Source organism: Corvus brachyrhynchos, unplaced genomic scaffold (genome assembly GCF_000691975.1).
Source record: "Corvus brachyrhynchos isolate BGI_N302 unplaced genomic scaffold, ASM69197v1 scaffold5, whole genome shotgun sequence".
NCBI lineage: Eukaryota > Metazoa > Chordata > Aves > Passeriformes > Corvidae > Corvus > Corvus brachyrhynchos.
This window is the reverse complement of record NW_008238321.1, coordinates 1,117,216-1,144,715: the sequence shown is the minus strand read 5'-3', so window position 1 is coordinate 1,144,715 and position 27,500 is coordinate 1,117,216. Positions and strand designations below refer to the sequence as shown.

The window sequence follows — 27,500 nt, the reverse complement described above, 5'->3', positions numbered from 1 at the left end:
AGAGGAGGAAATGATCACTTACCACGGCACCAACGCCGTAGGTGGCTGCTGGAGCAAGTGTGTGGTGGTAGGGGTCTGCAGCATAAACTCGTCCGTAACTGAAAAGAAAATAAGTTTAAGATTAATGGGGGAAAAAAAAAAAAAAGTTAAAACCAGATATAAATATTAACAAAATGGTTGCAATGAAATATTCCGTTCTAGCCAAATTCCTTACAAATAAACTCACTTTGCAGATTCAAAAGCAGTAATATCCTTTGGGAAATGTTAAGGTTACAAATGCCAGTAGATGTATAATTAGCTTGATGAGACTATTAGGGATCAGCATCAGGCTGAGGAGAGAGGCTGTGGAGCAATGGCAGGCACGTGGTGTAAGGAGCGTGCTGACTGCACACTCCTGCTCCTTCTGCACAAGAGACACTAAAACACTTGCACAGCTGAAGCCTCAGTTTGCAGACCAAGTTCCCGCTACAACCAAGCAAAGCCAGTGATGTGAAAATCACATTTTTGTCATTTCTCCCCACACAAAACCCTTCTAAGCTGAAACTACTTCAGAGCTCCTTCACGTGCCCCTGGTCCGTTTGGTGGCCTCGTCCTCTGCCTCACCTTGACACAGAAAGCTTTGCTGCCCAGTCTGGGGGGATACAGGGAATACTGTCAGTGAGATGGACATGCCAGCTAGAGACAGCTTCCACTGCAAGTGTCCAACATTTTTTCCATAATCAAACAATTTTCGTTTGCTCTCAGGTGTCACATAGACCAACAAAAGCAATCTTGTAATTACAGTGCTGTCTTGAATACGAGGGCTAATGTAGCAAACAAGGTTTAACAATGCCCTTGATATTAAAAAATCCCTTTGATCTTAAAAAAAACAACCCACCTAAATTTTTAGCCTTGCGTGAACAGTAACCACAGACTGGTCTCATTCTGCGTAACTACCTTATTTTTCAGATACATGTACAAACTTACTTTTTTTGAAAAGAGGACAATTGTTCTATTTTATTATCATGTATTTGCTCCTCCACAAAGCTAATCAGCTCAGGGAAAGCTGAGAAAGGAATGTCTCCATGGCATATGCAATCCTCCACCACCCACTACTGTGGGTCCTGGATGTGAGGTAGAGAAAAGGACCAAATTATCTGAACTAAACATTCCCACCTACCTAGAGACATCTTCAAGGACGGAGCAGAAATTACCATAGACAATAAGTCCTTAATTCTCCATGTCACTGAGCCAACATTTGCCAGATTATGAGGGATTCCTTTCATATGGAAATCCAGCAAATCACCTCCTGTGACAACTGTGCTCACTAAAGGGTTCAGCATGGAAGAGACAGACTGAATATCCCTGTCTCTGACTCTCTGCACAAACACAGGGCCACAGACTTGCAGAAGTCATATGCTTTTTCTTTTCCAAGAATGTATAACCACACATCATGATGGAAAAAAAAAAAAAAAAAAAGTAGAAAACAGTTCAGTAAGTACAAACTTCCAAGTGTACAGTGGATAATATTCAGCATTGTGAATTAGACATTTTCTTCCCAGCAAGAGTGCAGCATTTTGGGCAAATGTAAGTGTGTCTAAGTTCTTATAAAGCATTCTAAAGCCTGGATGTTTCACTTCAAAGGGCAACCATCATAGCTGAATGCCTTCAGTTGTGCTGTCCTGTTTACTTAGTAAATGCAAATTCCTATTAAGGGATAATACATTAAAAATGAATTAATTTATTGAAGTACACCAAGTTCATGAGTGTGGGTTCTGTATCTCACCCCACAGCTGTGTGTGCTTTAGATTTGGGCAGAGAAGTCTTCATTGCTGTCAGAGATATACATGAAATTCCAGGAGTAGCAGCGTGTTAGGTAATTGTTTTCCTTAAGACCTGGTCTGAAACTCAGGAAAATATGTGTAAAAGGCTTGTATATAATACATTAGCTCCTCTTTTGCATCCAAAGTATTGATGAGTAAGGGATTAAATTTATATATCAATTCTACTTAAATACTTGGTATCCAAGAACAACAGTCTTTAGAAATCACCCAACAAAGAAAATGGGCAATTCCCACTGGAAAAGAAAGGGAAGGAAAGCAGTTCACGTCAGCCTATGTTGGGTAAATGACTTGGTGATTCTTTGAGCTGGAAAGACAGTTTGAGAGCTCTTTGAGCAGGTTTGACACTGATCCCACACTCTGGAGCCTCTCTGGTAGGAGGAACTTCTATAAACCTCAGCCTTGGCAACCCTCCACATAAGGATGCAAACATGATTTAGAGATTTGAAATACTCAGCTCTGATAGGACCATAACAGAATCCCTCATGTCTTGTTCATCTACACCGGAGGGAAGAAAACATTACCTCTCTATGCCAATTTTTAAAGTCTGAGAATTTATTTTGAGTATCATTATAATTTTAATTCTTTCCAGACAAATTTCATTCAAACAGTAAGAAAACACCTAGGAAGGGAAAATGATTCATTTAAAGGCAGACATGTTTCCCCCAAGTCCTTAGTAACATGCAGGAGGAATTGCATGTACTATTATTTTACATGCTTTAATGCCATGACTATTATTTTTAAAGCAATGGGAATTGGTATAGTTCCTCAGTTTTTTGGGGTTTTTGTTCCTGATTAGCTGGTATTGCTGCAATGCTAAGCAAAGACTTTAAATCTATATCTGCAAAAAATAATTTAAAAAATTAATTTTGGTCTAGTTGTAGGGCTGCATTTTGCCTCCATCCTACATCCCATTCCTGCAGGATCCTTGCCTGTGTCCCAGTGCCTCACAAAACAAAGTCCAACAGGTCACCTACGATGGCATTAATTGGCCCAGATGCAAGGGCCTGAATACACAAGGCTCAGGCTGTATTAAATTATTGTTATATTTAAGCCAGCTACTGAAGTAACTGGCAAGTTTACAACACTGATAAATAAAACATGTTGCTAATAATAATATTATTATTATATCAATATTCAACAGAAATCTTGACAACTGAGGGGAAAATATGGACAAACACACACATTAAGCAATTTCAAAAGATGAAAATACGACTGTTTCAACCTGGTATTGACTTCTGAGTACATTTTTATCACCCTTTTTCCAAAGCTGTAATCACTTATTGTCAGTGTTTTACATTGCTTTTTTTCGTCCTTCTATGTAAACCACATCTCTTTCTTAAAACAAAAGAGTTGTGAAGAAATCCTAACCTGACAACTGTGACCAAAGTTAACCCTTGCTCCTTAAAAAGAATGGTTTACATTTATAATATGATAATGCTAAAGTTTTTACTGTGATAGTAACATAGAAATGTTATTTCGGAATTAGTGACACTTATATTCTTGTTAAAATAACAAACATTTCTTTTTCTTTTACAGGATATTGAAATTCCACTTAAACAAATGTGTGCAATGTAAACACAAAATAAAATGTAAAAGGAACTCTCCCAAACCTTCTGTAAAAGAAAATAAAGTATATAAAATTAAACTGGACAATTTTCATTTTTGCACCCTCCTGAATACACTTGTCATAGGTAAGCACAAACATGGATGAAAATATTTCCAAAGAGGAAGGAACACATGCTCAGATATTATCTGGGAAAAAAATGCATTGAAATTCCTCTGTGATGAATAGACTTTTTTTTTTCCCCTCTCCTCAGGGTGACCTCTACCTTCAGAATATGATGGTTTTATTATGATTAATAAATTTCATTTCCACAGAGGAAAGGAACAGTGTCAGCTTAAACTTAAAGCAAGTGGGTTTCTTTTTAAATGCTAATTTTTAAACACGCCCTTGCATGACACCAAATTTAGAAGCTCAGAAGGTTAGCAGAATAGATTCTGCTTTCCAGGCTGAAAATAGTAAGAAGGATTTAAACTATATTGTCACCCTGCAAATCAGTAAGCTGCTTCAGCCACACACACACACTGCTTCATTTACTCACTGTTATGCCAGCGTGCTCACTTCTCATTACAATTAGCAGCATTTAAATGCTTTGTGATAATTTACACTGCAAATTGTCACTCTAGGTAAACCACTTACTAAAATTTAGGACATGCCAATGGTAGGGTTTTGAATAAATTAATAGTCAATGCAATTCTCTGTGCATTTTATAGAATGATAAAACAATGTATCCAAACCAATACACACCAATTCTTGCTAAGAACACAGCTGATGAGCAATTTTGATGCATCACTAACTTGAACAAGGTATGTTCCTCTATTTTCCACTATATCTGGGACAAGTATGCAGGACTTGTATCATAGGAAAAAGTACGTTTGCTGGCATTTTGTTATCATACTGACACAGGTTCTTAAATAGCTGGACTAACAACTTACTGGGAAATAAGTGAGAAAAAAACCCCAGTGTAGCCATGCTAACTTCTGTAAATATAGCCATAAACTATCCCCCAATATATGGTATGTTCTTCTTTACTTATGCTGTGCCTCAATCTCTTCAACCATTTTCAGCAGAGGGTTTAAAAATGCTAAAATACTACATAAAAGGACAATTTGTTGTTCACTGATCAAAATAAAAAAAAAAAAAAAAGAGATAATTAAAAAAAGAAAACTGTGGTATTTATTTCATCAGGGCCTTTGAAAGGGAATCTCTAAGTTATCAGTAGTAGGTATTGTTGAAGTCTCTAAAAATTGGGTAATTCTGTGCCTCTCTAACCATAATTGCCATTTCAGGATTTTAAAATCTTTAGTATTACTGCTGTATTTCCATACACATCTGGGACAGACAGTGGAGCTCTGACACTGGAGCCATTTCAAAGCTCCTAAATAACATATACACTATAGGGCTTAATAGCATAATTAATAAGGAAAAATTCACCACATAAAATATGAACCAAGTTTTTTTTTTTTCCTCAAGTGATTTGAGAACTATAGCAGGAGGATTTTAAAGAATTTGATGCACATATTTTACTTATCATTATCAACTCCCCCCTATTTTTTCAAGTCTACATATTGCTGGAGGAACTACAGAAAATTTTGAACCTGCTTAAGAACTATAAAGAGAGAAGTTGAAAATTGGGCAGTACTTCAGGTAAATCAACTCTGACCTCAGCCATATTACAAGCAAAGCCTATGTACCACAGGAAAGCTCATCTTTCTAACTTTCCCCAATATTATCCATTCTTTACCTGCTTTGATTGTAATTGAACAATCAAGCAATAAAATTACTTCTGGAAGGAATACAAGGAAAGCACTACCTCAGAAGGCAGTGGACAAAGATGTCTCTGAAGTTTTTACTTAAGATCCAGGAAATTTAATTCTGCTGACAAAAACAGTTTCCAGGCATTTTCCTTGATTGGAAAGGTCAAGAATGCTGAAATTCTCTATGCCAAGTTTTGAATGCACACTATCAAACACTGAGGTCTCTGTACAAGGGAGGACCATAACATACTTTATTCATAGCATCTTCCTCCTCCATGACCTATAATGTGCTACAGATTTGTGATGTGGAGCAGAGAAAGAATTGGGAAGTGACAGGCAGCACAACAGAGTGAAACTTCAAGGTGTACTGCAGGGCTGAACTGCTGCATGCCCGGAGAGCCAGAAGGGATTTCCTATCACTATAGTACTAACACATTCCTAGGTTTTCACAGAAATAAGAAACTTGACCAGGGTCTACCATAGGTAGAGGGCAATAATGAAAGGTTTCCATGAAAGGATCTTCATAAATATGTCATTGATGAAATATTAAATGCACTGTTTACTTTTTCCTGCAGGTTGGAGAAAGGAGTAAGTTGAGAAGCCTATGCAGACTTTTCTGTATGTAGAGATGAATTTCCAATTCTTGGCTGTTTACTTATGCATGTCACATCTCAGTTTGGCCAGTTAATTTCCTTGCTAATTGACAGGCATGTTTTGCAGAAGTTTCACTGATGCTCAGACGTGGTTTTAATTTTGCTTCTGTTTGCCAGCCTGTGTCCTCTTTTAAAATTTGCAAGATGTTTGCAGCCAGCCAAAGCTGAGCTGCCACCTTCTAAAACATTTAAACAAACATGATTGATACCAGTTAATTTGCAGAAACCCAGAAGGGTAACAAACAGCAGCACAGGTGACTTTTCCTGAACTGATGCTGGGTAACTGCCATGGAGCAATCCCAGGCACAGATCTCAACTTAAGAGCTCTCACTCAGTTTCAGTCTTGCTGTCTGGATTTACACCAGGGTGGGAATTGAAGTTGATGCCTAGTCAAAAGTCTAACAGAATTCTATGCTACCACCACCACCTTTCTGTGTAGCTTCTATCCAAGAAACTTAGATTTTATATAAACTTTCTTTAAAAAGCCACTAGAGAATCTGAGGCTTGTCATCAGGTGACACCTGAACCCAGCTCTATTCCAATGAAAACAAAGCTTTTCTTAGGTCTGTAAAGCATTTTCTTATTACTATTGCTCTTATATTTAGGGACAATAAAGTTTGAAGAAATAATAAATATACTGGGTACTTTATTTATTAAATTTTAAAGCACCCTTTTGTGTTCACGTATAAAGTTCTGCAGCCTGCAACCACAGCATTGTTTTATGTTTATTTGCAATACGATAATCTCAAGATATTAAAACTGAATCCTTGCTCATTTAATGGATTTGTATATAGGCATCCATACGTGCACTATTTTTAGTCTATCAGAGAAAAACCAATCTAATTGCTTCATTAAAAACCAGCAACAGGAGATGCACACGTGCTTATAGGCACTTGTTGAGGACAAACGCAGATTATTCACTATTTCTGTTATCAAAGGAGCTTCACATTGCAAATCCTCCATTTACAAATCACAGGACCTCAGCTTTCCTTAATCTTGTCATGTTGTCACATTTGAGCAGCCATGCGAACTGACCTAGAACCGCGAGCACCGGGCGGGCAAGCTGTCACACAGATAATGACAGGGACGCCAGCGAGGCCTGCCAGTGCTTCCACTGGGTGACAAAAAGGAATTAATCAAACCTCATGAAAGGAGAACAGAGGATAATCAAAGTGTTTACTGATTTTTATCAACTGATCCAATAGCTGAACATCTTCAGTACACAACTACCCAGAGCAGTAAAAGCTGTAACAAATGGAATTCCATATAAGCAACTATTTATAGCAGCAGTAAATGCAAGTTTAAACTGCCAACATAAAGGACACTTGAATTTATAGAAGAAGTTTAATTTTGTGCATTAGTGCAACATTTCCTAGTCTTTCCAGAGCAAAAACTTCAGTATCTGCTATTTTTCACAGGGAGCAGCAGTACAGCCTTAAATAAATACTAGCACAAAGACCATACAGATGCTCCTTCATCTTCATTTTTTATTTGATTAGCAGAAGAGCATAACATAATAATAAAAGCATCTCATAGAAAATGGTTATTTCCCCAAATTGCTTCATGAAATGAAGTCAAATCCATTGGCAGCAATAGTAAAAGGGAAGAACCTCTCTCAACTGAGCATATGTCTTCACACAGTAATTCTAACAGGCTGAAGGAAGCACCTCTGAAGCTGCATTCTTCCAAAGCAGCCTGGATTGGACTCTTTCAAATTGCTTTGTAAGGCTATGATCTGATCTCTAGTATCTCCTACCAGACACATGAAGAGGTCAATGAGATGTGCAAGTTCATATGGCAAAATATTGACCAGCTGCAATTATTTATGTACCCTGGCAGAGGTAGGTTTGCCACAACAGGCACACTGTAGCCATTCTAAGCACTTCATCAAATATTAATTTGTTTGAAATAATTATCTCCATATTTGCCATTGTTCAATGAATTAAATCTGTGGCAGTGTTAGTGCTGACAGGTTAATGATAGTATACAGGAAAATTGCAATGACTGGAGAAATTGCATTTGTTAAAAATGGCCAATATTCTCTTCAAATATTTCAATAGCACAAACCCCACGGTTTGCTTATTGAAGCTGCTTGCTTTTATTCAACATCTTTCCTGGAGTTATAAAGTTAAACCTTTCAGAATGTTTAATCTGTTTTGGAGACTGTATCTTTCTCCAAATGGAGGTCAATAACTTAATTTAAGGCTGTCAACTTCTAAAGCTTTATAGAGCATTTCTTTTGCTTGCATGCAGACACACATACACACACACAGAGAATCCTTCCTCCTGGGACTGATTCTGCTCAAAAATGTAAATAAATACAGTCACAATTGGACAGATGTTATATCCACTTCCACCACACTTCATTCCAAATTCAGCTTTATATATAACCCTTGCCTCTCTCCGTTATTTCAAAATCATAAACTGCCAATACACTTGGGAGAAAAATAATACCAAGCATGCATCAGCACTGGATTTTTTTGCTTCTACATAAAGGCTGGATAACAGTTAAAAACTGGAAAAAGAGAGAGAGTAATATAAATATAAAATAATAACCCTGTCCCATTTTTACACAAAAAAATATAAAATGTCATTTGCAGGTACATCTGAGAATGCACTTGCAAAAGACACTAAAAATGCTTTTTCTTTACAAACTATGAATTTTGATGATATGAAACCTAAAAGAGAAAAAAATAGCTTGAGCACTGATTTGAAAAATTCACTAAGAATGCTACAGCTGCAAAATGAACAATGTTCTGCAACCAACATGTAAATAAATCATGGGTTTATTCTGGGTCTTATTCTGATTTATCCAGAGAGTGATAGGGCAGACACCCATTGCCCCCATCAGACAAGAACCTCAGGATTAATTCTCCCCTAGTGGAACTATTGTCAGGAATTTGTTAGAGGAATGCCCTCAGAGATCCTTGTTAAAATTCCATCATCAAACCACCAGGAGTTTTCTGATAGTTTCCCTGTCTCTGTTCTAGTTCAGATCTGTTTGCAAACCCTTTAATCATGTCTGCCAGAGAAGATCTATCCCAGAAGTGCAGAACTTCTTTTCTGAACAGTAATTATTTTCAGCCTCAGAATGCACTGGATGCAATCAAGAGTGAAATGTTTTTTAAATTTCCCATGGAAGGATCCCTCTGTCAGATATCTGAGGAGGTTTCCTTTCTGTAATGTGCATTCAAGAAAGGACATGGATACACAAATGGAAATGTATACATGGAGACAAATTACTCATTAACACATTTATCTGCTCAAGATTACTTTATTCCCAAATCCAAAAAAGATACCATGTGGCTGAGGGCTAAGTATCCTCTGGCAGGAATGATGAAGGATTAAGAAGAAAAGTGTGAATATTACCAGCAGAACCACCCAAGACCTCCCATTTCCATAGTGAAGATCAAGTTCCAACCAAGGCTTTGCTTGTTATACTACTATTTGGAATCCACAAATACACACATTCTTTACAGGGAAGCAATACAAACATACATATACTCACATTTCAAACATTGAGCATGTTATAAGTATCTTCACTTGATATCAACTTTACAAACACAGTAGAATTACTATCAGTGAGCTCAGAAGCACTAAAAAAGCACTATAAAATCACACTGCAGGTGTTTTGCATGCATCTGAAAAACCACAGGAAGGTTAGCTTTGGTTCTAAAAGTATCTCTATGTTTGCTCCATGTATTAAAACATAAAACATCAGATAATAAAATAGTTGGAAGTCAACTTACAAATTCAAAAGACCAAATTCAACTTTGGCAATCTGACTCACAGGAATATGGGTGGGAGAATTGCTTTCTCATGCAGCCAAAAGTCATTTAAGTTCTATTACTGAAACTTAGTTATATAAGAAGCAGCAGGTACAGGCTTTCATCAGCTTTCTCCTTCATATCTTAGTGCAAAAAAAGGCACCTACAGTCACCTGTGATGAATGTGTTTATCATATGCTCAAAAACATGCCTAGCAAAAATACCTTATTGTTGAATCAATTCAACAGAAGTAATCAACTGGTAAACTGAAAAGTTTTAATAAATACATACAGAGATCCATTTCCTTTTGTGTAAAGTTCACTGAATGTACCAATAAATGAAAGTGTTATATTTTTGACTGGAATTCTAAAGAAGCAATGTATGGAATATCTATAGTAAAGTCTTGGGCACTTAAATTGTGCCTTAATTGAGAGAGAAAAATTTCTTTATTAGAGCAATAATTATCACTTAGAAGGGTTCACTTTGCAAAACTGGTCCCACAGACCCCACATCTAACTCAAGAATTCCAAGTTTAAAATTTGCTAAAATAAATATATTTATTCTTACTTAGCAAAGCTTAGATTCACAAATTAGTAGCCTCCCTACTATGGCTCACTTCAATGAAGAGCTGAGCAGGAAGCTCAAGTGAAATAACAAAAGCCAAAATCCAAGCTGAGTGATCTAAAGAATGTGACAAATGTTGGCTTCTCAAAATGTATTTTCTTCATAATTTATAGGACTTGGAAAAATCTACGTTAAATGAGGTTTCACTACAGAAGAACTTTTCAGATTACCACCAAAAATGCTACAGCTAGCATAGAGATTATGACAATTTTAGCATATTTTGCGTTTAGCTGTGATCATCTTTTCCATAAACAAATGCTCTTTATTTGTCTCTATGTAGATCATCATGGCATAACCAGAAATCCCGTCACCTTTCATTTATTTCTGCTAATATAAAACTCTATCAGCAAAAACTTCTTAATACCAACATTTGATTTCACACTATATACCCTTTCATCCTTCAATATGAGAAGCTTCTAAGAACTTGATTTTTTGCACAACGTTATTGGCAGAATATGTCCCGGCAACGTTACTATTTATTTTTGCCTTTTTTGTTTTCTTATGCAGTAACACAATATCATCCTTACCTGAATTAAGACTAAGCTTGTTCAAACTCTATTGATTAAAAGAGACAAAACCTCTTGACATATTCAGTATATTTATAAAATGTAAATAAACCTGTTAAAAACATTTTTCATTCTTCTGTACCCATGGCTTACAACATGATAGTATATCAAGACTTTTTACTTACTAGAGAGCGATCCTCTGAAGGCACAGACCCTCTCTCCCACTATCTCATCCATAGGATAGACTTTGTGAGTGCTTTAGGGTCTGCAATACCCTTATGGGCATCATTTGCCCCCAAGGAGTTGAAAAGAAAATTGTTACATCTATAGCACTTACAATGTCCTACACACATCTAAGCCTTTGCTCTTTTCATAAGTTCTGTTTGGTTTGACTTTTGAAAGTCACAGTCCTGAAGCTTTTATTAGAAGGTTTAACATAGCCTTACACACTAGGCCATACGATATTTAAACTGGAAATAAAACACCAAAGTCAGCAAAATAACCTAATGGCTTTTATATGGCAGAACCTATAGGCTGAAGCTATAAATTCATTAAACTATTCCAAAGATTTATACTATGGACTTTCCTATGCTTTGTCTTACGATTAAATGCAGCATGTGAAAAAGGATATTGAGACCTGGATGGATGCATCAAGAAGTATCAATGATTGTTACCTGCAGAGGTGTTACAAGAAATTTCATCTGCTGCAACGAAGACGAATTGATTTCTGCAAGAGAAGATAAAATTCACAATACTGCTTGCTGACTCGGAAATGTGCTAGCTGCCAATTGACTTAATTTTAATGAATGTAGCAAGAAAAAGTGTTGAGTACTATAGAGTTTATAAGGGTCATGAGGTAGACATGCTGGGATCTTTTAAATGAAATAATGGTGACATTTGGATATGGACTATGTACAAACTCTTGCATTGGAAGCTTCATGTTTAGTGTTACAGATATGTCAATATATTTATGAAGTCTAATAAAAATAAAACAATATATTGATATAGCTATTAAAGGGCACTACTGCAAAATATGTAAAAAGCGCTTTTGAAAAAAAATTAAATTACAATTTACTTTGTGCATCTGAAAGGAGGATATTAAATTAAAATATTTTGCTTTTTCTTCATCTAATATGACTGCAATCAGAAAATTAATTTTCTGCTATTTATTAAAAAAAAATGACATAGTATATTCTCATATACTGTCATCCAATTACATAGAAAAGTCTTTTGCAGAATCTTAGGTGAATAAGCTAGAGAAATGAGTAATTTAATATAAACCTTCTCTTGCAAAATTCTTTTTTAAACCAGGCAATACAAAAAGAGAAACTCTAAATGCACTACTATTTCAAAATATCGAAAACTCCATTGTGGCACAAATCCTGGTTTGTCCTTTCTGAAGTCTAGGCAAACAGGATTTGGGTTAGTGGAAACCACGTTTAGGATTAACATCAAATGATTCCTTTATATGCATATACACAGCTTCCTCGGAGTATTTTGGTGTGGTGCAGGATTAATGCACCCGGGTGAAGAGTTAACAACACTTGGGTGTGGTTTCCTCCCAGCTGCACACAGCTCCTCCAGCCTGCACAGCAAAAACCTGACACTGATGCTTTGCACAGCTTTAATGCAAGAGTCTAACAACCAGGAGCCAAAGGATGCAGGCTAAGGACTGCCTGGAAAAACAGCTCTGCAAGCATTAAGTACTGAGGATCCTACTGAAAACCATGCAGGAGCAAACGTCCCTTAGGGGCAACAAAACCTTGAGGAGTTAAGCCCTAAGGGAACAAAATCTATTTCTATTACTTCACCTCCAATGTATCAAGAGATTTGAAATTCTCATTTAGAAATCTGTGAACTTTTTTACTTAGAGGTTCATGTTCTAGGGGGGGAAAAAAATAAATCCAGCACAAAACAAGGAATCTGCAATCTGTACTGTAGGGACAGGATTGCTAAAGTCCAAAAGCAGATCATTGTCTCTGCCCTACCAGAAATGCAGACACTGTCTATTAGTGTGAACTTAGTGCTCAAATTGTACATTGAGTTTCAACGGATGTTAAATTGGTAGTTTTGCTCTTTATTTTGTCATCTGCAACAGTTTCAGGAGCTAATGAGATTTACCTAACAAGTAATGCTAAATTTAAAAAACCAAAGGGGGATAAATTTCACATTATAAATACAGAGCTACTCTGTATTTACTCACTGTATTTACTGCTACCACCTCTGTGATAATTATACAGACAGAAAAAGTTAGATGCTTGCCTAAAAGGGATTGAGCCAGCAGCAAACAGACTTACCAGCTACTGTTTAATAGAAAATCCTTCTGACTCATTTCTATGAAGCTCTTAAATTGCCCTCTCATCTAAATGAAAAGACCTCTTTTCCTTAAAAACTGCCTCTAAAGTGGTTACTGAGAATCTCCTTTTGTATATCTCTGCTCAGTACAGTGGAACACTTAGCCACAGATTCTCTATCTTCAGATGTTAAAGTACAGAATTATCTGCAAGGGCAATATGCTGGTTTAGTACCTCCAGAAAGACCCCAGAACACTAACTGCAATTTGTCCTTTGGAATGAAAAATATTATTGAAACTGTTCTGAAATCTTACTCTTTTTTAACCAACTCTTTGCTATTTACAGGGAGAAAACTAATTTTGAAAAAAATTAACCCAAAGTGATATCTAGTTTAGAAACAACTACTAGAAGCATCTCTTGTTGAACTGCTTCATACAAAGATACTATTTTGCTTTTGTAAAATTAATTTCACAACTCCACACATAACTTTCAAAAGTAAAAAGTTAGATATCAGTCAGCACAGCAACTGTGAGAATGAAAAGACTAGAGGCTGGAGTCCAATAAGCCAGTCAATATTTTATAACTAATTAGGTGTTTTTTGTAGCAATTACTAGAAATTCTTAAGCGCTTCGATGGCTTTAATGTTCTTATAGTGGCAGTGGTTTTTTGTTTAGCTAAATTCCATACTGTTTCCATAGACCTAGAGAGCAAAGTGCTCCTCACAAGGTATCACACCTGATGGCTAAAGCAGGGGTTAGTCCTTTGTGTGGATAACCCCAGTCTGCAAAGGGAGTCCTTTGGAGTGAAGCTGGCTCTGTGGTGCATCAGATTCCTTCTGCCCTAAGGTAGGTGGAGAGCAGAGGTGGAAAAGGACAGTTCACCTTGCCCAGTCCTCTGCAAATGTGGAGTGTTCCCTTTAAAGCCCAATTTTCTGCACTAACTCTATCGAGCATATGAGGCTTAAAAATCTCACAAGGAAGAGATGATGAAAATTCATGATGCATTTTAGGTTGGTTTAGTGTTCCTCATCGCTGCTACACTTTTAATGATTCAAAAAGGTGCAGGAATTCTACGGGACCCAACTTTATTATACAATAAGCCCTGCTCAATTAAGATACAGAATCACTTCCATAATTTAATTTGTGTATTAACAGTGAAAGTATAGAACTAAATTTTTACTGTTCACTGGTTAATATTTCAGATGTAAAAGAACATAGATTTAAACAACAGAAACCTTTTTTTTTTTTTTTTAAATAAAATTTTAAAAGTTGTTACTGGCTGTGAGATAGGGAAAAAAAAAAACCCAAACAAAACCTGAAAGGATAACATGACAAATACATTGACCTGAATGTACAGTTGGATATATTCAACCTGCCAGATCCTCACACCCTGAGCTAAGTGAAATCCTTTTAAGTGCAGGAGTGGCACCCTTTGGCAGTCTGAGCTCTCTGATGTCTCCCAGACAGTGTGGGTCAGAAAAATGCACTGCTGGGACTCCAAATGGCTGTGTTCCATCCCAGCAGCTACTTCCCAAGGGCAAACACTCTGCATACTACTGCTTCTCTCAAGCCTATATATCAATTTTTATCTCTTCTAGCAAATTGAAAACCAACACATTTTTTACCAGTATGGTAATAAAGATGGTTTTACATTTTGAAAAAAAAAAATGTTTAAACATTTGATATATATCCTGAATTCAAACAAGAACAGAAGGGGAGGACAACAGAAGTACTATTAAGTGATTTAGATGTGCTTTTTTTCCTTTGGGGTAGTTATTGAACCTGCATTACACCATCTTCAAAGGTTTGAATATGTTCTAATTTCCTCTGCTCCATTCCCTGTAGCCCCTTTGGCAGTAACAAATGCGTGTCTCCGAGGCCCCACATCTGAGAGAAACCTCTGTCTTTTGGCACCTGCTCTTTCTATCCAGCAGACATTCTGCATATGCAATACACTCCATGCTTTCTTTCTCTCTTCTTGATACTGTTTGGTGAAAACATGCCACACTACAGAATAGAGATTGTATATTATGAGGATTTTAAGTTCTTTAATCACTGGAGCCTGAGCCTTGTCCTTTCTGTGGATGTCTCATATACTGTGAAGAAATACCTGAGCCATAAGTGATTTGCCCACTTTACTATTGATAAATTCAGAACCTGCAAGTGGAAGATAGGAAGAGATTCAAAGACTGGGTCTCAGTCACCTTTTTTATGACTTGGGGGATCTAACTATCATGAAGCACAACTCCAGCCTAAGATCAGAATAAACTGCTACCCTGAGTGCTCACTCAAAGTTTCTATGGAGTCATCCCACCCTGGGAAAGGACGAGCTCCTCTGTGTCTGCTCTACTCCTCACTCCTCGAAAAGCACCAGCCTCCCACCACCTTTCTCTCCTGCAGCCACTGGCCCTGCTGTTCTTCAGGGGTACAGAACTCCCAGGTGCCTGGGAAGTTTATAAACTCAGGGCGTTATGGGTGGAAAACCCATGCAGGGCACAGGGGGTCGATGCATGTTCTTCTGTGTGTCCTCTCCTCTCCCCAAAACACTGGGTGGCACTCGGGCTTCTCACCACTTTTTCAGACAGCACACGATTAAGAACAGAATTTTGACACACACCTAATTTCACCCCTGACTCCCAGAAGTTTTCAATCCCTCCTCCTCAGCAGCACAGAGCTTCCTTAAAATGGAAGCCGTACTAGAGGTCAAGGGGGATTTTAAGAAATTAATCACACTGGCTCTAGGAAATTTGAAACCTAAAAGAAATGATAATCCACCAACATACAGTAATTATGCTTTGTAGGCCTGATTTCCTGGGCTTTGCTGAAAAACTTCACAAAACTAGGCAGAAATAATTTTGCTTAACACAGAGGTGCAGACCCCACCCAAAAATATAGCAACTGCTAAAAACAGTGCAGAATCCCAGAACATCAAAAATTAGGATGAAGGAAAACACAATATTGAACAGAATTTACAGTGGGACTATTTAAACTATATTTAATCAGTCGACTTTTTCTGGTAAGACCGCCATGGGGTTGACAAACAAAGGCAGTATTCACAATTCAGGGATCAGAATCTCAGTCAGTAAAATTGATGCAGCTAAACCAAAAACACTGCCTTCCCTTCCTGGAGCTGCTCCAAACTGTATTCCCCAAGGATCTGGCACTAACTGTTGAGTGTAGCAATGATGTTTCCCAGCAGAGTTATAAGTGGTACATCTGTATATTTCTCCACTATGTTATTAAAGCTATTATATATTTCCTTCATGCTCTAAACGTTAAGACTTTGCTGCTCTTGTGAGGACTCTGATGTTGAGGGCTTTTTCATTATGAATTTTAATATAGCTGACTGCTGGCTCCTTAAATAGTTTCTGCAATATTCAAGGATGGACAAAGTTTCCCCTTATAATCATTTTATTAAGTCCTTCCCAACTCCCTCCTGCTGGTGTCCTAAATTTAAATATCAAGGCTATCAAAAAATTTAAACTTTTTAATATTAGCATAATAACTATAATTAGAAGGTTGATTTTGCTATTATCATGCTTTATATTCCCATTACTGTAAGATCAAAGTACATTACCATACCCATAGCATTTGAATCACAACACGAAGACAACTAAACAACTTCACAGTCATACCTATATGATATATTAAATGAAATAAGAATAAAACTATAAATAATTCATGCATTATCAAGCTTCAAGAGCACTGAAAGTAACTTGGCTGACCTAATGTGCATTAGGAAGGTATATTTTACTTTTAGACTAATTTCTTCAATGTCAGGTTCTTTTTTTTTGCAGGACTGCTTGTTCAACCTAATCATCAATGATGATGCTAAGACAGAGAGGAAGATGTGGATATTTTGCTTTCACAGAGGTACTCTGCCTTCCTCATCACAAGATAATGCTCTCCTACATCCATCATTCCTGACCATCTCTTTCCTGAAATTTTGTGGCAGGCCTTGGAAGCAGATAGAGGAAAACCCTGACTCAAAAGAAAAGAATGCAGCTACTTCTATAACTGTCACTGAACAGAAAATACTAAAGCTCATCTGCATTGCCCAAGCAAAGGCAGCTTGTCCATCTGCCTGGGCTCAGCTGCCACTGAAGAAGGTGCTGTGTCCCCCTCACCTCTCAGGGTCCCTCACATGCCCCAGGGTGTCTGAAATGTCACCATGGCCCTGCTTTCAGGCAGCTCAGCCAAGCCCTTCATTCCCCTGGCACGTTTGTCACCTCTGCAGTGCTTTCATTTGTGTCTTCTTTGTGCTCAGTACAGGACATTTCAGTGTGCTTTAGCCAATGACAGGATGTCTCTACCAAAATTCAGACTGCCAAAGACAGCAGGAGAGAGAAAAGAATGAAATCTCTCATTAAGTTTTGTCCTGCTACCAGTCACACTTCTTGACCAGGAATAATTTGTTTTCATACCAAAAAGTACTTCTGCAATTGCAAAAAACACACCTTTCAAGAAAAGAAAAAAAAAGCAACCCCTAGCTGTTCTGGACACCAATGGAAATGTGCATCCCCAAGCCCAGCGATATGCCTGCGTTATTCCATTTACTCAGAGAGAAAGAAACAACCAACTGACCAACCAACCCAAAAACTTAAAGGGATTTAAAAAAAACCTAAAGGGAAAAATGGTCAACAGAAGGTGCTTTCTCATAATTTGTATTCTTATGTCAGACTTTCCCCAGCAGATGGGCAGGCATTTTCTTTAGCCCTGATAGAGAACTAGCTAAGCAACCCACTCAAATGATACAAGAGAGAGACTCCTTTTAGGACAGCACTTTTCAGCACTGATGCTGTAAAGCAGATTGGAGGAATGTCCACTCTGCACACAGGGTGGATACAACAATTCTGCCATGGCAGTGTCTTGGATACAAACTCCCCCCCTCTCCTCTTCCACTGGCCCTCAAAGTTGGTATAAGGAAAATTTCTAGCAAATTGATGCAACAATCCAACTTAGTACTGTTGTTGAAAAAAAAAAAAAAAGCTTATTTTTGATATATTGCCAGAATCTGGACAGTATCCTACATCACAACCAGTGGGAAAACTTGTACGTCTTTCATGTTTCATATTTTAGATCTACAAATCTTAATTCTTGATTTATTTATCTCTTAAATCAGAGCTATACAAATAGACTTGGGTTTAAGTCATATTACCTGCTGCATGAGTAGAATTTTTCAATGTATTATTAGTCAATATATTATACCTGGTATGAAAATATTTGTTATTAATAATGCAATATACAGTGTCTAAAGATGAATATTTATCTGCAAGAGGAACATGTGATTTTTAAGTTGATCTGGACATTTTAAAGAGAAACTTAAAACTAATAGGTGAAATTCTGAATACCACACAAATCCATAGCTGAATTCATACAGATCTCAGTGGCAGAACTGCTCTAAAATTATTGGCCTTTTACTGTGATTAACGCAGTCTATGCACTTAAATTAAATACTTGAGGAAGCAGTGCAGTAATTCTATTTCAGAAGTGCTCCACGTCAGCAACATAAATTGATGCCATTATGATCCAGGACTGCTAAATTAAGGCTATTTTTGCAGTCAATATTTATATTTGAAAATTTTGTTTATTACTGTATTTTGGAGATATTATTCATTCTCTTTAGGGCAAAGGGCATTTTTAAGTCAGCCTTGTGTATCAGAGTATTTTATCCACTAAAATACATCAAAACCCATTCATTTATTTAATTGGGGGATTTGTTCTTTATGTATATCATTCCATCCTTAAAATAATGCCTTAAAAACATTCTTTATATTTGTTTGTGATTTCATAGCAATTTTTATGGTTTACCAGTAACCACCATTTTATCCACTATAAAATTTCCTAACACACAGAGGTATAATCATAAACTTCAGCAATTATGAATAACAACAATTCTTTCCCTTTACATTATATTAAGTTTGGAATGACTTTACAAATTTGTTGACAGCATAATTTTTGTCATACTTTAACTAAAATACCATATGCATGAAAACCTTGCCAGGATTATCTAAGAATTCATTCAAGAAAAACAAAATGAAGTTTAGCAGCTGGTACATGTTTGGTTTAAACAAAGTCCTTACTTTTTTTTTTTTTTTTTAAATACATGTATATTAAACACCCTACAGCAATTTTCACAAAAAAGTTCTTTAGGATACACGGATAAACATTTTATTCCCACTCCTGCAGTATTCTTACAATCTGATGTTTGCCTCAGGTGGGTTCCCAGAGCATCAGAAGCTTGAAAAGCCAGAAGGAATATGAAAAAAAATCTATTTAAATACCTAATCAAATGCTTTAGACTCCTTGGAGGTGCGAAACGCTACAGTAAAAGCATGCAAGAGTGTAAATTGCCTCTTTCTTGATTAATTTAATCAACATCGTTATTTAAAGTTTGTTCTTCTAATACTTCGTCACCTTGCCAGAGCACATTGCAAATTACATGGCTAATCCATACAGACTATATCCATGTCATCCCACTTTTATTAATAACATTTCATTCCATTATCTTCTGTCTGCCTCTTGCACAATGCTCTTAATTCCTCCTTGGTTTTAAAGCACTCAGGTTGACAACACTTAGAGCACGTTCTAATCTGCCTCTTTGTGGTCTATCAAGCCAACGATCTGAAAACTGAAAAGTCTGTAATTAGCCACTGATATGTCCAAAGGAACTGTTATGGTCTATCATGTCACAGGCAGTGACCCAATGGACTGTAACAGTTTTGGTCTGCTGGATCAGGAATCAATGTTTTAGTAACTCCCCAACTCCATATTTATCCAGTCTGCTGAAAGCAACACTGAAAAAAATTAAAGTCACACTTTCTTCCAATATCCTCTAAGAGCAAAAAATTTCTATGAGTTAGTAATGACATAATTCCTACTTTAAAGATGTTGACCAGTCCTTTCCCCCACTCCTTTTAGAGAAAAGGTATGTATGAAAATTCATCGAACTAAAATATTCATAATTGCAGTTATTTACTATGAGCTTTTACGTTAGAGTAAGGAACTCCAAGTTACAAGTCATGCCACATAACCAGATGTAGGCTGGATGTATTTAACAAAACCAAGAGGAGGTACTGTAGATGAGATGTAAATGTCAGAATAGGTGCACTGATTTTTTCTTTGGAACATGATGAGCATTTAACAGCTCTCCCTATGTTCAAGAAGAAACTGGCAGCAAAAGTACTGAGCACCTTGAGCCTGGAGCGTGTCAGGAGGCCAGGTATGGAAATCTAGGCTTTAGTCTACCTCTACCTTCTCTCCCAATTTTTTCTTCGTGATTTCCAGGATGGATGTCAAAACAGATTTCACAGTAATAGCCAAGGCTTTCCTTGTCTGTGGGGATTCCTAAAATATCCCTCGATACTGCAATGAGTGAGAATGGAGGTTACAGGGAAGAGAAGTAGAAGCAGGATATGAATGAAACCAAAAAGTTTAATTAGTGTTTACCATAATTCTGGGCAGTACCACTAAGCTTTTTCACTACTGTACCCCCTCAGTTTTGAACTAGTGGAGGAGTTTTAAGATTCCCTGGATATTACATGATTAGTCAAACTACACACAGGTGAATCAAGCCTTCAAAGTACCAGTAAACAGGTTAATTCCACCCAGTAGAGGAATGTATTAAAATATCAAAGCAGCTCTCTAGAACTGGTAGAAGATTATGTTTTTATGAAATGTAATTGTTTGCAATGTTTTCCTACGTTAATGTGATTTCACTGTATTTGTACAACAAAAATGTTGTACCTGCAATATTTTAGAATGAACCATGCTTCAATTATTGGAAGGTACTCTATACAACTTATTTTCATTTCAGGAAATTCCTGTCAAAATGTACTACATTAAAGTCCCTGCTCATGGAATTTCAAACACTTTGATTTTTATTTTTTTTCCCCCTATAACATTTCCTTTATTCATATTCACCCACTTTTACTTTCCAACTCTTCATAAAAGGTACTGCTATGGTTATACTATGAGTCATATACTCCAGTCATCCCCAAAATTGTGAATGAACTGGGATGAAAATGGATTATGAAATATTAACATAATGCCAGTGATCCTCTAGTTTGCCAGAGATCATACAGGCATAAAGTTCTAACAGGTAGATGGCCAAATCCACTACCTCTCTGTAACAGCCAAGCCAATAATTTGATTTTTATTTGCAATAATAGGGAATAAAGACGCTTTAGCTACCATACAGGATTGTCCAGGAGAAAAAAACAAACTAGACCAATAGAGCATCACCACATCAAAGCTAAGCATTTGCAGAAGAAGTGTTAAATATATTCTCAACTACTGCTGCTACAAAAGCTAAACAACCTCTGTACCTGGTCAAGGTGTTAACTGAGCCTTTTCATTGTCAAAGATGGAGTAGCCTAGAATATGGGCTGTACAGTTCTTCCCTCGGGATCATCCCCCAAACCTTTCCATTTCTCAAGATTCCACTGGGATAGCAAAATACACAAATGTTTGAAGGTTCTGACTGGGAGTCAAAAAGTTACCACTATATTCTAATTTTTTTCCTCTTACAACCTGATTCCTTTAGAAACTAAAACTGTGTAGAGAAGCTCTGTCTCCTTAATCTTAGAAAGTACTATCATGAAATGAATGAAGTACTAGATTTTAAAAAATTTATGCTTCTATAAAATTATTTAATGGAAAATTAAATTCTGGCAAGATACTATTATATTTTATATGCAATCAAAACCTTAATTTTTAGTATATATCTCTAGTAATCTTCAATAAGAGAAAATAATTTGAATAAAACTATAGTGGTTTTCATTGTTTAATCATAAAATAGAAGATATTATAGTCCACAATATAATAAAAAACCGTCTCCAGCTACAGAAGCTCACATTTTATATTTTGTGGTTTTTTACTCCTCATTCTAAATTTTCATTCTTTAATAAACATGTTTACAATTAAATCAAATCTGTACCTATGCTATTTTAGGATAACCTAAGCACAAATATCAAGTACTACTCTCAAGTATTTGCCCAAAGAGAACTGAAAAATATATTGAACTATCTCTGTAGACACTACTGCTTTGAAAAAACTGAATGCTCCACATAGACATGCTAAAAATGTAAACTATTAGAATATCAGGATTTTATCAGGAGTAAGATTTCAGATCTGGAAGATACATAATTTCCACATGACAAAACCTTCTCTCTCCAATTTCATAAAACCCTAGGTATAACCACAGAACATGTAACACAAACTGATAGTGGGAGGAAAAAAAAAACAACCAACAAAATTATTTTTTACTACAAAGTGTTATTTGCAAAATACTTTGGAATATGCCTTATTTTATTAAAAAAATAAAAAAAAGGTAAAAAAAAGTCAGCTTCCAGTGATAAGGGATTTAATCCAGACAACAAAGAGGTCATTGGGAATCTTTCCACAGTTTGGAGTGAGGTTTAAATTTGGCCCTGTGTATAGGAAGGGAATGGTGCGCAGAGCAGCATCCCTGTGTCCGTGTGTGTGTGTGTGTGTGTGTGCACGTGATGGATGGGGAACGTGTGTGTATATATGGATCCACCGCCATCCATGTATAAACACAGCTCGGCCCTGCACAGGGACAGCAAGCAGCACAAGGGGGATGACTCTGCCTTTCAGACAGGGCTGCCTTCCTCCTGTCAGGGCTCTGCTCATTGCACTCCCAGACACACTTGCATAAATATTGCTGACAATGTTAATATGCGCGAAAGGAACATTTCTCTTACTCCGATCAAAGATGCAATAATCAAATCATAAAACACAAAACCAATAGCCAATCAATGTGAATAAGTCTGCCCATAGGCTTAATTCAAGCAAGCCATTCACTGAGCTATGTGATGGATCTGTCAAATCCAGTACAGCATTACAGACATACCAGCAACACCAAGTGAACATGCAATGACAAAATGACAATACGCCCCACTGCCATGCTCCGACTCCTTCTACCTCAGGAACACAAAACTGGATGACCTTGCTAGTTTCTCTTACTTCAGACTTAGATAGAACTCTAACAACTATTTTTATTTATTTATTTTTTTAAATATTGCATGAAAGATGAATAACAGCTGTACAAACATTTTATTGACATGTGATTTAGTGTCTTTTGTACATCTTTACAATCATCTTTTCCAAATATGCTCAGTTTAGAGAGTTTGCCAGGCAAGTTCCAGAATGATGAAGAACATATATAGACCAGTAGGTCCCCTTTTAGGACTTACACTGATTGGAAAACTTATCAGAAATATTTTAAATCTTGGCAAGTTAAACATAGCTTTTTTTGATCCACTTCTGCAAAGACCTTCCAATCTGTAAGTGCAATCTAGTATATGACAGATCACACAATGTAAAAATTGAATTCTGAATTTTTTTGAAGTTGTATCCAGTGATTGCATTGCTTCATAAATAAAACAAAATGTACCTGTTTCTTTGTTGTTCTTGTTTTATGATCCTAAGAAATGACTGGAGAGATCTGCCAGGCCTACCTCTATTGTGAAATTGGGTTTAGGAGTACGTGATCTGTCCTGACAAACACTTAGGGGTTTACATTGATTGGTTTAATGGTATTTCCTTGCCACCTGATTCTCCCCTGTATTTCTGTTCCTCGCCTATTTCCAGCAATATTTCCAACTGTGACAAACAAGGATACCATTGCATTTCTTCACAATAGAGCCCTCTCACAGTAATCATTATCAATCGACTTGGTCTATTGATTCTGGAGTCCCAAATCTTTCTGTTAACCTTTATTTTTAATTTACCAAAAGATGTCTCCAATCTAAAGATTTCCTCTTTCCATCTCCTGACTTAAGAAGCATTTCAAATATGGAACATTGCCATTCATAACGGATATGAGTGGTGACCAAAAAATCACGCTTTTCTTATTTGTTAAGTTAGTATGAAGTATTATTTCCATGATATATCACTGCTTCAATAGTAAATACTCAGCGGTCCTCACTTACTGGGCATCATTTTTTACACAAACAGTAAATACAGTTCATGTGTAATTAAATTAAATAGGGCCTCATATGAACACTAAGTGTATAAGGAGATATGGAATCTTCAGTGTTGTGAGTGGAGAGCAGATGATCAATCAATACACTGAGAAAAAAAGATACAAGCAGTTGTACTGATGTATATTTCAGCACTTTCAATATTAGGAATTTCACAAAAGTAGCTAAGTTAAATTCATTTAAAAATGAACAAAAAGTTAATCAAATTAAACAAACTGTAGTTGTGAGTAATCAGAGGTATCCATGTTTGCACAAAGTTTCCCACATGCAAAGAAATGTTTGAGCAGATTGTTATTTGTTTTGTTCTCTATGCTACTTTTGGGATTCTCTCGTAAAGAAATTCAGTTATGAGATTTGTAATTAAGACAAGAAACCTTATTCATTTGGGGGAAGCAGATCGAAGATGAGGGTTAACCACATTTAAAAAGAGAAGCTAAATTAAAAAAAAAATCCAAAAGATATGAAATGCATTTAAGATATCTAAAATTATGCAAGCAAAGACAGGTTATTGTGATTCTAATTATACACAAAGTGTATCTGAAAATTAGACAATTTTTTTAAAAAAATAATTAAGGATTGTAACAACTGCATTACTACTGATGCCATCTCCAGCTTCCATTACAGCATTTAAGAGCACTATCTTCCTAAACAAATCCTTTACCTTTCTGGCAGCATAACTCTTTGTGATGTTGACTCTCTGCCCATAGCAGAATATGTGCCCAAGTGATATTTTACCTTACAGCCTTTGATCTGGCTTATGAGAAGGTACATCAATTCATAAGCAAAGCATTTAAAAGTCAGCTTGATACTGTTCAGTTTCTCTATGTAATGCATAGGTTTAATTAATAGAAATAAACAGTCTATAGAATGATCCAGGGACACCTGAGAGATAGCTGGCAAAACCTGGCTGGCCACAGGAGGTTATTTATAATTTTGTCCTTTTGGTTTAGTAGGCTTTTAGAAGCAGGAGTTGTTTTGCGTTACAAGCTCACAGAAAAACCCTAGAGCTGCGACATGCTGACAAACCTTTGTGGAAATGAAATGAAACTACTGAGTAGCACTTCACCTGTGCAGGTTCTCCTAAGTAGAAATAGTACGTTGCCAACAAAGTGCACACAGCACAGATCTAGTTGATATTACTGACCCAAAATCAATAAAAAGTAGCTTGCTTACCTGTCTGACACAGCATGCCTCAGCCATACATGCAAATTACTTTATTCACATAACTTTAAAAAATGTATCTTCATTACCCAGAATAAGCACTTGAAAGGCAAATATGCATGCATAGCATTGTAACATTCATACCATGGGACTTGGTTCTAAAAATACAGAATCCATGAACAGCACTTCAATCTAAGAAATTGTGCACTAGAATTTCTTAATCTCTTGATTTCTTTAAGAAACAGAAGCATTTATAACACTGTCTAATTTAGCATTTCAAGAAATTTTTCAATATGTATTTAAGACTTAAGAAATCATTTCCATGATTCCAAGGGAAAATTTTCTTGTATCAGGTATTGAGAAGCGTGACCTTACTTCTCACTGCCATCGTGCAGCAAATTATATGTGTGTCTCTGTCACCATATACACCCTCCCTTTACAAGGGAAAACTCCTCAAGGACTTGAAGAACATTAAAGATAGAATAGATTTTAAGGGTACAGTTTATGAAGGAAACGTTGGATAATCCTCCTTCTCATTACAAAATCATGCCCACACACTGCAAAGACTTAATTTTATGCAATTTGATAAAATCCTGTTCCTACTGAAGTCAACAGCCATTTAGACATTGACTTCCAAGGGGTTCCAACGGTCATCTTGCAGGAAGACACATTAATATATGTGACATCGCTCTTAGTTGATAAAAGTTAAGTCTTTGGATGTGTGCTGAATTTAATAATCTTCCACTCCTGATATTGTTTCCACCAAATGTGGTTTACATTTTGAGGATAAAAATACAGAGCAAAAGAAAAATAACTTTTTTTTTTTTCAAGTACTGAAAAAAATCAAATGCCTGGGAAGAAAGCAAATGGAAAAAATACTGGTTTGCATTTGGATATTTCAGGCTTAGACACAGTTCCTTCTCAATTTCCACTGACTAAAACAATGTCAATGAGAATTGAGGGCACTCAATACGTTCAAGGTTCTAAATCAGCTGAAATAATACTCCTAAGACAAATAATGATCCTTAGTAGCAGACCATCATGAATCTGTACATTTATTTATCTACATTGTACAAGGGTCACAGACGTTAACTGAATGATCTACAGCTTGGGAATGTGCACATCTCATGCCTGATTCTCAATTAAGGCCTAAAGTCTCTCAATTTATGGCTATTCATGGATTATCATAAAACAGCCTGCTTTAGAGATCACAATTATCTGCAGAGCAACAAGACAGTTATGAGACTTCAACAAGGCAAATTTATAGAATCATCTTCAACTTCCACTGGTCAAATATTTCTGAGCAGGAAAAGAGGTCTTACCTGTCACTGTAGGCAGCTGCAGTGGCAGTGGCAGGCTGGGCATACCGGTAGGCAGCATAACCACCCTGAAACACAAACTCAGGTTCTAACTGCATTGCTGTGGCACTTTAAATCACATTTTGCAACATTTGACAACAACTGAAAGAGTACAGTCATGCTGCAGTTCAGTTAAATGCATAGGAAATACTGCAGTGGAATGCTAAGGAAATATTTCGGTGAATTGTTAAGCAAAATCTAGCACCACAAACATTCTAAGATTTGTCCCAGAGATCAGGAGAAAGCAATGAACTGTATTGATCAGTGTAAGCTTTTTTTACAAGACAATACTGTATTCTTCTCCAAGTTTTCAAGCAGCAATTGTTCTTATGAACAAAGTGTATGCATATTCACAAAGCAATGCTGAACTTAAAAGACAAACTCAGCTAATAATCAATTCTTTTTTTTGTACAAAATATGATTTATCATCCCTGGTTGATTAAACCTATGAATTTGTGCACTCAATTAACACTTAATGTTACATAGGTTTCCACTTTATACATAAAATTATAATGAAGAAGCAAAATTCTCTTCTTCCATGAATTAACATTCAGTTGTATGTAACAGTAATTCCAGCTGTTCAATTAAGCAAACAGGACAAACAAACACACATTGGAAAGGAATTGAGTGCAGTGATGCATTGATTATCAAACTGTGAAAACAGCAGAGCTTCCTGTTCAATGGACCACGGTGTTATATCAACCATTTCCAAATGATTTCAGCATGCCAATTAACAACCCCAGCCCAGGCCCGCTGATAACACAAACACGATTTACGTCCCAATTAGAATTCTCCCCCCCAGCACCCTCTGGGACAGAGGGCTGCTGTGGTGCCTTCCCCACCTACCCCCTCCCTAACAAAGAGCTGAATGAGATGGTATCAGCTCACTCAGCTTTGAATAAAATTCACTCTTTTGCTGAAGTGTTCGCTTTAATGGATTGATGATTTTTTTTTTTTTTTTTTTTTTTTAGGGGTGTTTTCCACCAAAGTA

The 27,500-nt window shown here is 36.6% G+C and overlaps 1 protein-coding gene across 32 annotated transcripts in view; it reads right to left on the bottom strand.

Moving 5' to 3' along the window:
* RBFOX1 (RNA binding protein, fox-1 homolog 1) overlaps positions 1-27,500 on the bottom strand; it is a 1,116,883-nt gene that overhangs the window by 3,909 nt on the left and 1,085,474 nt on the right. For 26 of the 32 annotated variants that reach the window (XM_017733909.1, XM_017733911.1, XM_017733912.1 and 23 more), the window contains 2 exons: positions 26,474-26,538; positions 23-98 (listed from right to left, as the gene is read on the bottom strand). In XM_017733909.1, coding sequence (XP_017589398.1) covers positions 23-98; positions 26,474-26,538 — 141 coding nt within the window. Of the gene's footprint in view, positions 1-22; positions 99-11,365; positions 11,419-26,473; positions 26,539-27,500 lie in introns of all 32 variants that reach the window. The other 6 variants (XM_017733908.1, XM_017733905.1, XM_017733899.1 and 3 more) reach the window with 1 other exon arrangement.